Below are 12,570 nucleotides of genomic sequence, written 5' to 3' on the forward strand. Positions count from 1 at the left end.
TATTGTTGTTATAATATGTGTATGTATGAGTATGTATGTATGTGTGTGTGGTTTTGTGACAAATCTTCAACTTCTTCGTGCAATGGTTTTCTGAACAAATAATTATAAATAAACAAGTGATCTTTTTGTATCAATATTTGCTCATCGGCTATATGAGAGATTGTTTGTTGGCATAAAAATATGCATGCATGCAAGCAAACTGAAGAATTGTGATACAGTGTATTTGTTATACATACTGTGCTTATTATGTTATTTGATTTAATACTGCTGCTACAACTACTACTGTGGTTGATTCTGCTACTTTAACTGCTGCTGCTACTACTACTACTACTACTGGTTTGTTTGCGTGGCTGTTTCTGCAACTTCTACAGCTGGTACAACTACTACTTCAATTACTGCGGCTGTTACTTTTACTGCTACTAGCGCCAGTACTACTGTTGGTAATAATGTCAGTAAAATACTATATTTCTCATTACTACAATATGCTGGTGTGCGTGTATAACGGTTGTGATAATGTTAATTATAAGGATAGGGTCGATTACGAGTAAGACAGGCCGGGAACTCCAGAAAAAAGCCTTCATAAGGATGATGAAAGTTCTCAAACTCTAAAAACTTTATTCAACTTTGTTCAAGCAGTCTTTCTTTCCCGTAACCAAAAGTACCGGGTTTACTTTGAAACATTTTTTTAAATATTTGCCATTTTACTCTGAAAATAATTTGTAACCTCAGGATTTCAGACCTCCGAATTTGGCCCTTGCCGCGGTCCAAAGGCCCTTCCCTTGTTTTAAACTCCTGATAACAATTTCTACTTGACTCGTGCAATTAAAAAATACATCCTAAAATAAATAGAAATGAAACTTTTTCTTAATCCTTCATCTGCCGCCGTTCACATTTTTATGTTTCTACTAATGCAAATATTATTCATATCATAGTTATAATATATAATATAAATAATAATAATAATTATTATTATTATTTCTATTATTATCGAGTTTTCACGAGAAACGTGTCTCGTTTAAAGACTCGGAAAAACTGAAAATATAATACATAATAAATACAATCGACATTTATTTACATTAGGGGAATATTAATTACCAATTATTTTTAAAATAAATTTCCTAATGGTGAAATATTTTGTTATTAATACAACTGGTTGGCACGATAGTGTAGCGGTAAAGTGCCTGGCACTGCTGTCTGTTGCAGTCACCGGATTCAATTGCAAATAGATCCCCGCATTCTTCTTCTTCCTTCTCGTGCCTTATCCTTTCAGGACATTGGCGACCATCGACCTCCACAAAACCCGATCTTCAACACTTTGTAGTAGTTGAAATGTGGTGATATTCAACAAGTGACACAAGGACTTCACGAATGTTGTTCGTTGTTGACCGCGATCTCTTTTCTCTGCAATCTTTCCAGTAGTTGTTAGATTTTCCATTTTTTCCTTCCGCATGATGTGATCAAGAAATGTGACAGGTGTCAATTTCTCAATTGTGACAGTGATCGTAACACAGTTGTTTGTAAAATCAAGATAAAATTTGAGAAAATCAAAAGTGAAGTGGCCACAAAAAGTTTGAATTTTGTCGGTCTGTCACAAAATGATGAGATCAAGGTCAAGTAAAACGTTGAAGTTCGGAATCGTTAAATGAATCTCAGCATATTAGGTTTGAGCAAAACTATTTGGAAGAAATCAACCTTTGGAGGAGGCAAATTTATCTACTCTGGAAATGGTTCACACGAACGAATGTGACAAACAATGTAACAGCTAGATTGAAAGGTTTTGCTTGCATTTTGACCAACAAATTGTCAACTATCATTTTGTCAACTCTCTGACACCGCCCGGAAACATTCTTAATTTTTAGACATCTCATTGTTCGATTGTACACCTACTCTTCATTTATGTTAATCACCTCCAGAGCAGATAAATTTGCCTTTGGAAAGCGATTCCGTACTTCAACGAACTTGACTCTGGTCTCCTCATTTTGTGATAGACCGACAGAAAAAATTCAAACGTTTTTTGGCCAGTTCACTTTTGACTTTCTCTAACTTTATTCTGATTTTAAATTGACACTTGATTTTTTCCCACAAAGTTTCGCTCAAACCAAAAATGCTGACATTCATTCTTTTCATTTCTTGTTTTACGCGTTCAAGTTTTCCAGTTTGGTAGAACGTTCTAGCGTTCCACATTGCCAGAAGAAAAGGTATATTCAAATTGTCACTAGATCCTGGCATACCGCATGCAATCACTGCAATGGTAAATAAAATATACCATTAAAACATTTTTGTTTTAATTAATTAAAATTTATTAGGTAAATCCACGCAAATTAATAAATGTATAAGTACATTAATTAATTAATTAACTGTCGTCTTGAATATAGAATGAGAAAAATATGTGATTAACAATGTTAATGATATGTGTGAATTTTATGTTTGCAGTGCTTCATTGTACCAGGCTTGCTAATGAAGTTCTCTGCTTGAAGAATCATTTTGTATTCTGTAAATTCCATTTGTTTATTATTAATTCATTCATTTTTTTAATTATTCGTTCGTTTGTTCATTCGTTTGACTTCATACATTTTTTAATCATTCGTTTTCCGTTTGTTCGGTCATTCAAACAATAATTTTTTTTGTTTTTATCTCTGTGGTAATTCTCTTTCCACTATTTGTTTATTTTTTTATTCATTCGTTCATTCATTCATTCATTCATTCGTTCGTTCATTCGTTTGTTTGTTCGTTCGTTCGTTCATTCATTCGTTTATTCTTTTATTTCATCCTTTTGTTCAGTCAATGTTTTTTTCGCTTATCAACCCATACGTTAATTTACACAACGCATGTCAAACAACCATACAGTCTACAATTTTCCAGAACCAAATAAATTAAACAAATTAATCAAAAATGTGAAAAAATTTACACGAAATGAAAATAAAAAACCTCCCGAATTGTAAAAAATAATTAAATTTTTAATTTATAATTTTTTTTAGTAAATTAGATGAATGAATACATATAACCTTCATGACGCACGTATTTATAGTAGATACACCTACAGTAACCAGCACACGATCAAATCTTTCACAAACATACAAACTCGAGTACACGTACATACACACATACAAACATACAAAACACATACAAAACACACATGCAAACATATACACACACAAACACGAACGTACAAACTTGCGTACACATGGACATACACACAAATACATACAAACAAATTTACACACAAACACAACAAACACATACACACACATTCAAATATACACATACACACACCTACAAAAACATATATAAACACATACGCACACAAACACAGACATACTAACATTCAAGCAACAGAGTCCACACGCACAACTACACACACCACATAAAAACAAGTGCTCAAATATACAAAACTATACATTTAGACAGAAAAACATTTAGGCAAACAAACGAAACTGTCAGACAAACAAAAAAAAACTCGACAAAAATACAACGTGAAAACATACCGACAGAAACAACCAAGCCCACATACAACCATGCAGCAGACATAACATACACATACACACACAAATAAACAGACACATACATACAAGCAAGCACACACATACAAACAAGCAAACACACAAAGAAACGGACAGGCAAAAGATGCAATGCACATGTCTGTACCGTAATGAGAATCTTCTAAATTATTTTACACTTCATAAAATTAACACATACACACTCATATACACACACACACAAATACACACACACATACATACATACATACACACACACACATACATACATACATACACAACACACATATACACATACATTCATACATACACACACACAGTTACAAATTTATATATATATATACATTACACCGCAAATGTTAGATCAATGTTCAATGAGTACATCAGTGATTGGTACAGTACAATACTACAAAGGTACTAGAAAAGTACCAATAGGTACACCAAAGTATTACAAAGGTACTAAAAGGTACTGAGAGATACTTTGTAGTTTCAGGTTTCATTTGATCAGTTAAAAATTTGCATCCAAACAATGATCTTTTTGAGTTTTATAAACCCATGGGTGATTTTTTTTCATTGATTTACACTTAGGATAACTCACTTATTGAAACTAGTTACTTCGTTTTTTTTTGAACATTTTCAGCGAACACTAATTCATAGTACTGTAGTAATTACTATTGCATTTACTAATTATGACCCTTACAGTTACTACCAATTATAAGCTACGTAGTTGTATCCAGTGTTAAGATATAGTTGTTGCAGTAGCTACAACAAATCCTAGCTACGACTAATCCACAAAGTACGAATCTTTGTTGCAAGGCTGAATTATCATTCAATAATTTTTTTCTTTTACTTTCTAAACAGTTTCTGTAACTGACGATTAAGATTTTAAGATTTGAAAATTGAAATTTTTGGGATTTTTAAGATTTAAAACAGAATTTTCAGCACAATCTCCGCTGAGTAAGCCCTATATTTTGTTATTGTCAGCATTCCTGATTGAATGCATTAACACTGGACCAATCAAAGTTTCATGAAATCTAACAAATTTAAAATACAAGTTAAATAAAAATTATTCTCTAATGAATTTAGCAATATTATTAAGGAATAATTAACATCGTAATATGGGGTGATCCTAGCAATGATATTAAGAAATGATTTCGTGATTTGGAATGATTCTAGCAATGATATCATATCATAAACTTTGGAATGATTCTAGCAATGATAGCATATCACAAACTTTGGAATGATTCTAGCAATGATATCATATCATAAACTTTGGAATGATTCTAGCAATGATATCATATCATAAACTTTGGAATGATTCTAGCAATGATATCATATCATAAACTTTGGAATGATTCTAGCAATGATATCATATCATAAACTTTGATATCACGCGATGTAAGGTAAAGTGTCGCGAGATGTCATTAAGAAGAAGATAGGAGAAAGACAGAATGAAACAATTTTTTTTAATTTAAATTCCTAAAATTTAATTTAATTTCATACATTGAAAAAATTTTATTGCGTGTTTTGTTTTAGTAATTAAGACATTGATCCATATCGATCGAGTATAGACACACAGGTAAGATGGCTAGCTAGGTAGGTAGGTAGGTAGGTAGGTAGGTAGGTAGTAGGTAGGTAGGTAGGTAGGTAAGTAGGTGGGTGGGTGGAACTGCTTAATTTTGCCAGCACTGTCTCGCTACTTATCTCAAGTAGTAAATACTCTTCTGAATTTATAACTTTTCAGATAACGGCAGCATGATTAATGATCATAAGGTAGGACGTCTATGGCGGATGTGACAAATTTTAAAATATAATCAGTCGTATGTTGAGTATGTGAGTGTGTGTGAATGTGTGTGTGTGCGCGCGTATGTGTGTGTGCGCGTATGTGTGTGTGTGTGAGTGTGATGTGTGTGTGTATTTGTATTTTTTATCATATTTTTCAGGATATCCTGGAAAATGTACATCCATCCATCAGCCATCCGGTCAAGCACACAAAGCAAGTTGCCACATTCGAAGATGTTGGTATTTTAAAAACAATTCAGGTTTGATTTGAAAATGAAACATTGAACAGGTGATTGAATGAAAAACTGACATCAGGCTTAAAATGTCTTTTAACCGTATTCAATTGAATTGATTTGTATAGCTCCAAAAAAAAAATATTCTCCAGAAGCCGTGCCAACTAATAAAAACATTTTGTCTACATCTTTTAATGTTTTTGGTTAAACGATCGTCCGTGTGTTTTAGATACACGACCAATCCCGTATAACAAACACTCCATGGCAAAACACACACCCGAGCTTTGTATATACAAAATGTATTTATCTGCCGATAGCTACGTATATACATTGAAATGTGTTGCATTTATAAACATGCACACACACACACACACACACACATACACACACACACACATACACACAATTACTGTATATACATTGACACAAATATACATAAACGTGTATCTGTGTGTATATACACGTATGTGTGTGCGTGAGTGTGCGTGCGTGCGTGCGTGTGTATTTTCTGTATGCGGTTGTGTGTATAGCCTATACATATGGTATTGTGTTAGTGTAACATGGGGATGATCAAAATATTACCAAAACGTTTAACGATGTAAGCAGGATTGGTAAGAAATCTACAACGATTTATCTTCTTCATCTCTATTTTTATTGTTTAAATTTAGTTATTGAAATATTTTTCGTAATATATCACGATTATTTTGATGAATTAGCGCAATGGTTAAGACGCGGTTTGAACACAAAAAGATCTCTTCCTATTGTATTTTATCTTTGTCTGTGATGCTTGGATTCATGCTTGTTTACATGTGTTTGTGTGTTTAATTGTTTGTGTGTGTGTTTGTTTATTTGTTTGCGTGTGTGTTTGTTGTGTTTGTTTGTGTGTGTGTGTGTGTGTGTGTGTGTGTGTGTGTGTGATGTGTACGAAAATTAATTAAGGATGAGTTAAATGAAAATTAATCGTAATTAAAATTGATAAACGCAAATTATTTATGATAAATTGTTTTTCTTTATTTTAATAATGAAATATTTTTTATAAAAAAATAGCTTTTTTGAAGGTGTTTAGCAGGTCAAATTGTGAACTTCTAATGGATATCCAATGTTATCAGCCATGCAACCTGGAAATTTTCAAGTACGGTGATCCCGGTGATCCCAAGTGCAACACAAATGATTTGTTATTATCATTATTATTATTATTATTAAAAAAAGTATTATTATTATTTTTATTATTATTATTATCATTATTATATTTCCTGTCGTAATAATAATTTTAACAATATGGATGCGAGTTGGTTGAATGGTTAAGGCGCTTGTTGATGATGTTGCAGTTACCGTGTTCGAAATGTGTGCAAAATGAGGGATGCGAAAATCACGCATAGTACTATACGTTGAAAAGAGAATTAATAGAATAACTTTTTTTCTGTCATGTCCGCTATTTTATACTTACGTGTTTTTTGTAACTACAAAATTAAATAAATTAATAAGTATGTGTGTGTGTGTGTGTGTGTGTGTTTGTATGCATGTATGTGCGAGCGTGCGTGAGTGTGTAATTCACATATAGATGTCTTAAATATTTTATTATACGTAATTCCGACAGTAAAAAAATAATAAAAGTTGTTGAAGTGACAATTGTGATGAAGGTTAATTTTAATAATAAATTGTATCATGGTATCCATAGTTTTGATGGTGTGGCTATTTGTACTTACGTCGTACACAAACACACAGACACACACACATATACACACACACACACACACACGCACACTCATAAACACACACAAACACACACACACTCATAAACACACACTTTTGTTATACACGCACAACAGTATATTGTAGTAATGAGAAATATAGTATTTTACTGACAAAAGTTAACAAACATCAAACAAACGTACCCACGCACACACACGCACACACACGCGCACACACAGACACACACACACATATACACACACTCTCATCAACACTTACAAACACACAGTTATACACGTACACACACCTGTGAGTTGTAGTAATGAGAAATAGAATATTTTACTGACAAAAGTTAACAAACATTAAACATTATAACAAATGTACCCACCTACAAATAAAAACACAAACACACACAAACACACAGTTATAAACACACACACACCAATACAACAAGAACCATTGTTAAATTGTTATTTCAATTACCTACCAATAAAAAGATAATTTATTACTACTAAACTTCTTCAGATTTAAGAGGACCACCCAAACACACACACACACACTCACAAAGATACACACACTCACAAAGGCACACACACTCACACACATATATACCTACAAACTCAGAACAAAGCAACAAACACATTAAATTTATTTCGAAAAATTTTTACACCTGACCACTTGAAAATTTACAATAACCCTACGCGATATCGACGCTGATGACGAGTTGATAATATTTCTAACATGCATGATACAACGTCAATGATAGATAAATAGATGTCTCGAAATGATACAGTATCAATGATAAATAAATGTCGGAGGTAGTGGTCTTGCCTCGATATCAAATTAAGAGACAGAGAGTTGTCTCGATATCAAATAACGAGACAAACATTCAGCACCTACGCTTTACACACTTCAAAAAATGAACACACACACACACAGATTTACTAACTCACCACACACACACAAACACAAACACACACACACACACACACACAAGATCACTAACTCATTACACAGAGAAAGAGAGAGAGAGAGAAAGAGAAAGAGAGAGAGAGAGAGAGAGAGAGAGAGAGAGAGAGAGAGAGAGAGAGAGAGAGAGAAAGAATCACTAACATACATAAAGTTATGAATAATAAAAACCAGTGGTAGACAAATTGCTGACCGCCAGACCGTTTGTTTGGCTCTTTAAAATCGTTATATAAGTGGCCCTATGAAGTACAATTTACCCTGCTCTGGTACCCTGCTCTGGTACCCTGCTCTGGTACCCTGCTCTGGTACCTTGCTCTGGTACCCTGCTCTGGTACTTTGCTAAACACACATTCATGAGTTTATAAAATTATCATTAGGATATGATTTTATAACTGAAGAATGTTACAAATTTATAAAAATGTACATTTATAAAATTAAAAAGTAATAATAATAATAATAATAATAATAATAGTAACAAATATAATAAAAATTAACATAAATAATTGCACGGTATAAATATAATTAGCACCTTTGCTGCACCATAAACATCAGCCTTACAATCGTCGATCCAACTTTCGCTACAGTTAACATCGTAGCTGGTACTGGGTGGATAACCATCCAAAGCACTACTTATCCAAAAATTGTGAATTTCAATTGAATTTAAAAACATTATAAGCATTAGTGCTTGGTACCTATGAGGTAGTTATAAAACTTGAAAGTTTAAGCATGAATTAGATTTAAAAACTCTATAATGAGTTGTAGAGTTTTAAAATTATGCTGCCTCTGACATTCAACTTCATGTGTGTGAATGGGGCCCGCCAATGGTAGTTAGGGTCGGACGAGTCTTCAGTTTCGGAGGTTCCAAAATAGATATTTAGTGGGGCCCTTGATTAGTTTAACTATATTTCAATTTTTCTCACAGCTAAATCGCAATACTTGATTATTTGCTTTTAAAATAAGTTGGCCACAATTTGTTTAACTTATTCCACAGACATGTTTCAACAAATTCTAAATGAAAATTAATATTTTGTTTACACGCATTGATCACCATGTTTTAATTAGATGTTCAGTATGTTAGAGCAAGTGGTAAGATTGACTGATTTTATATTTTTGAAAAAGTTGCCTGGTGTCCAGGTTCGATTCCAATATCATCCACAAGTATTATACATTCTTTTATATTCGATCAATTCATTTCCATTGAATAATCAAAAATTTTGTTGCAAATCTAGGTGATTTAATTTGAATTTGAAAACATTGAATGAAAACACCATTTTAAATCCATTTTTAAATGAACTATTATACATATCGTTTAACTATTGGCAAACAATGGCAAAAAGTTATTGTAATTGTATGTATGTAAAATAATAAGATTACTTTACTAAAAAAATAATTTATTTTCCAATACAAATTCATTATTCTTCATTATAATATATTATCATGAATCAGTCTTATGTAAAGAATTTTTTTTATATGTTTAAAATAAAAATGTTTTCTTGACCAAAATGTCTCTAATTAAATTTGTGTGTGTGTGTGGTGTGTGTGTGTGTGTGTGTGTGTGTGTGTGTATTCACATGGATCTGGATGTATATTTAAGTGTTCTAAAAGCTATTGAAATAATAACATTAATAACATTAAAACGTTTAATCATTCAATTTAAATCAGTACATTGCAAAACCTACTAGTATTATTATTACCAATATTATTTACAATAATAAGAGTGTAAAGAAGAAACGCGAATCTAAAATAAAAGTTGAAACTCTTTTATTACTATTAAAAACAATAAAATAATAATAATAATAATAAAGTACAATAATAGTAATAATAATATTATTACTTTTAATAAATATTATAATGTCCATAAATAAAACGCTTGTTGACTTTATAACTCCATAAAATAAAATTACCACAATAACTTAGCGATAATTTTTTTAATAAATACTACTTCACACTCGCTCACATTACAAAGGGTCTCAGGGGTGTGCCAATGGGGATCGTAGAGTGACCATCCCCGGCAAAAATGAGCATGGACTATATTTTAAATTATGTTCCTAACAAATGTTTCTACTACAGAATTGCTACATTAGAAAAATGTAATTTTGTAGAAAAAAAACAAGGCTATCAATTTAGAATGCTTGCTAGTTTGATTGATTCAAGCCGTTTTTTTATATGTAGGTTTGTATTGCTTACTGATAACAGTTTTTATTTAGTTTAGTGAACATGGATTGAAAAGATTATAGGTAGGTAGGTAGGTCGATCTTATACTGGACAAGGTTCATCCCTAAATGTTATACTAAAATATTACACTAAATGGTCCCATATTTTTGTGAAAAATCTAATTTTTAATAAATGTTCAGTTGGTCGGTTGGCAAAATAATATTTTAATAAAAAAAAAAAAATGATTGTTTTGTATGTAAGAATCACTAACAAAAATGTTTCCTCCAATGGATTTTAAGATCGAAAAAATATAGCACAATATCAACTCCTAAAATTAGGGGTTGGTGGTAAATGGCGTAGAAATTTGCTTCTCAGAATTTCAAGTTGCCACCTCACATAACATGTTAAGCATTAAAAATCATTTACAGAAATGAATAATACTTATATATGTGTGTTCATTTTTGAGGCCTCCCAAGCCTATTTGAAAATGTGTACACAGCTAAGAGCCCGAGTTCAATATTAATCATTAAAATAATTAATCTTACCTGAAGTAACTAACTCATCCGATACAAACTTCCACTGATTTTTCATACTTGTGCTTTTCAGCATATCTTATGTAATAAACTCAACTTGAAGTCAGTCTATGAAAGAGAAGTTTCAGTCAGGTGTTGCTGAGAAACAGGTTATTGCAGTCATGAAAAAAAAGGCAGAGATTAAACTTGATTGCGAAATTGAAAAAAGAAGGTTACTAGTCCGTATGAAGTTGAGGAATACATGAAGTCGAACATCACTGAGGCCGAGAAGCAGAGAAGCATGAAAAAGAAATTCAGTTTGCTATCCCATCGTCAACATATTTGTGACAAAAATCTGATCCTCCGTTTCGCATTCATTCATTCATTCACTTACCTGACTCTGTACATTTGCAAATTATACACGCACACATACAAATATGATACATGTATCTAGCATAATGTTACAAGAAGTAACAAATTTATAGTAGAAATAACGTTAATTACAATCTTTTTGGTTTTCGTTTGGTTAGGTTCTTGTATTTGGCTACGACCCACAAAATATCTTCTTTCAAACTAAGCCTCAGATTTTAAAACTTCTTGGAAGGGATCAAATTTAACTGAAAAATGTTGTGTCATACATTTTTGGAATTCTTGTATGGTCATTATCACGAAGCAAATGCTGGTGTGTTTAAAATTTAGGAACTCGTGATTATCATCACCACTCCCTACCAACAAAATAAAACTTTTTTAAGTAAAATAAAATAAAAAACACAATTACGACCAAAAATTAATAAAAAAAATTGTATTTACATTTATGAAAAGATCTTGTTGTATATTTAGGAATGATAACGTTACTGTTTTAATCAATCAATTAAATAAATAACCAGCAGTCTAGTTTTGTTTGAATCACATTTTTTAACTGGAAATGTTTTCCACAGTAATTGTAGCAGCAGCAGTCGTAGCTACTGCAGATTTTTCATTTGAATATAAAATATTTATTAATACTACGTACAAGATAACCATACGATCACAGACACAGTGTAGTGTGAAAATTAATGTCCATAATTACGTTCATTGGTCAATCAAAAAAAATATACACAGAATAATTAAACAATAAAATGTAATTAAATAATTAAACTATAATTAAGTGATAAATAGTTAGATGATAAATAAATAAAATTAATGTGAAACAATTGAAAATAAATATATCAGTATAATCTTGTTTAGACAAAAAAAAATAATGCGAGTAACGTATTTGATGTAGAGGATTTTAAAATTTAAATTCAAAATTTTTTCTTCGGCTAGATGAAATAAGAAAGATTTAAAATGTCGAAGCTGTTAAAGGGTAGATCTTAACGACTTTGATGGGAAGCCAAAATTTGACGGTTGAAACTAGTAAATGCTTGCCCCACAATTTTGTGCCAATCTTAAACTGTGTCTTAACGTTTAAAAAGTAATAGAGTTTAAAAAAAGTTTAAAAAAAACTCTGAATTTTCAAAAAATTGCAAAAAAATTGTTGTTGGCTGTTTATGAATTTGCTTATTTATACTGGATAAATAAAATATAAAAAAAGCAACGCAATGTAAATAAAATCACAAAACCATGGACATAATAATTTATACATACATACATACACACACATATCTATGTATGTATGTGTGTTTGTTTGTATGTATGTGTATGTGTGTATGTTTATGAATGTGTGTGGTGGAAATAATAAATATTGTATAC

The 12,570-nt window shown here is 31.5% G+C and overlaps 1 protein-coding gene across 1 annotated transcript; it reads right to left on the reverse strand.

Annotated features, from left to right (window-relative positions):
* Positions 1-1,258: 1,258 nt before the first annotated feature.
* Positions 1,259-2,504, reverse strand: HELRODRAFT_168865 (hypothetical protein; the record flags this gene model as incomplete). The annotated part of the gene is made up of 3 exons (XM_009014718.1): positions 1,259-1,585; positions 2,113-2,243; positions 2,447-2,504. 3 exons carry the CDS (start codon positions 2,502-2,504, stop codon positions 1,259-1,261), a joined length of 516 nt encoding a protein of 171 aa, XP_009012966.1.
* Positions 2,505-12,570: the final 10,066 nt, after the last annotated feature.

Source organism: Helobdella robusta, assembly GCF_000326865.2.
Source record: "Helobdella robusta unplaced genomic scaffold HELROscaffold_14, whole genome shotgun sequence".
Lineage (NCBI taxonomy): Eukaryota > Metazoa > Annelida > Clitellata > Rhynchobdellida > Glossiphoniidae > Helobdella > Helobdella robusta.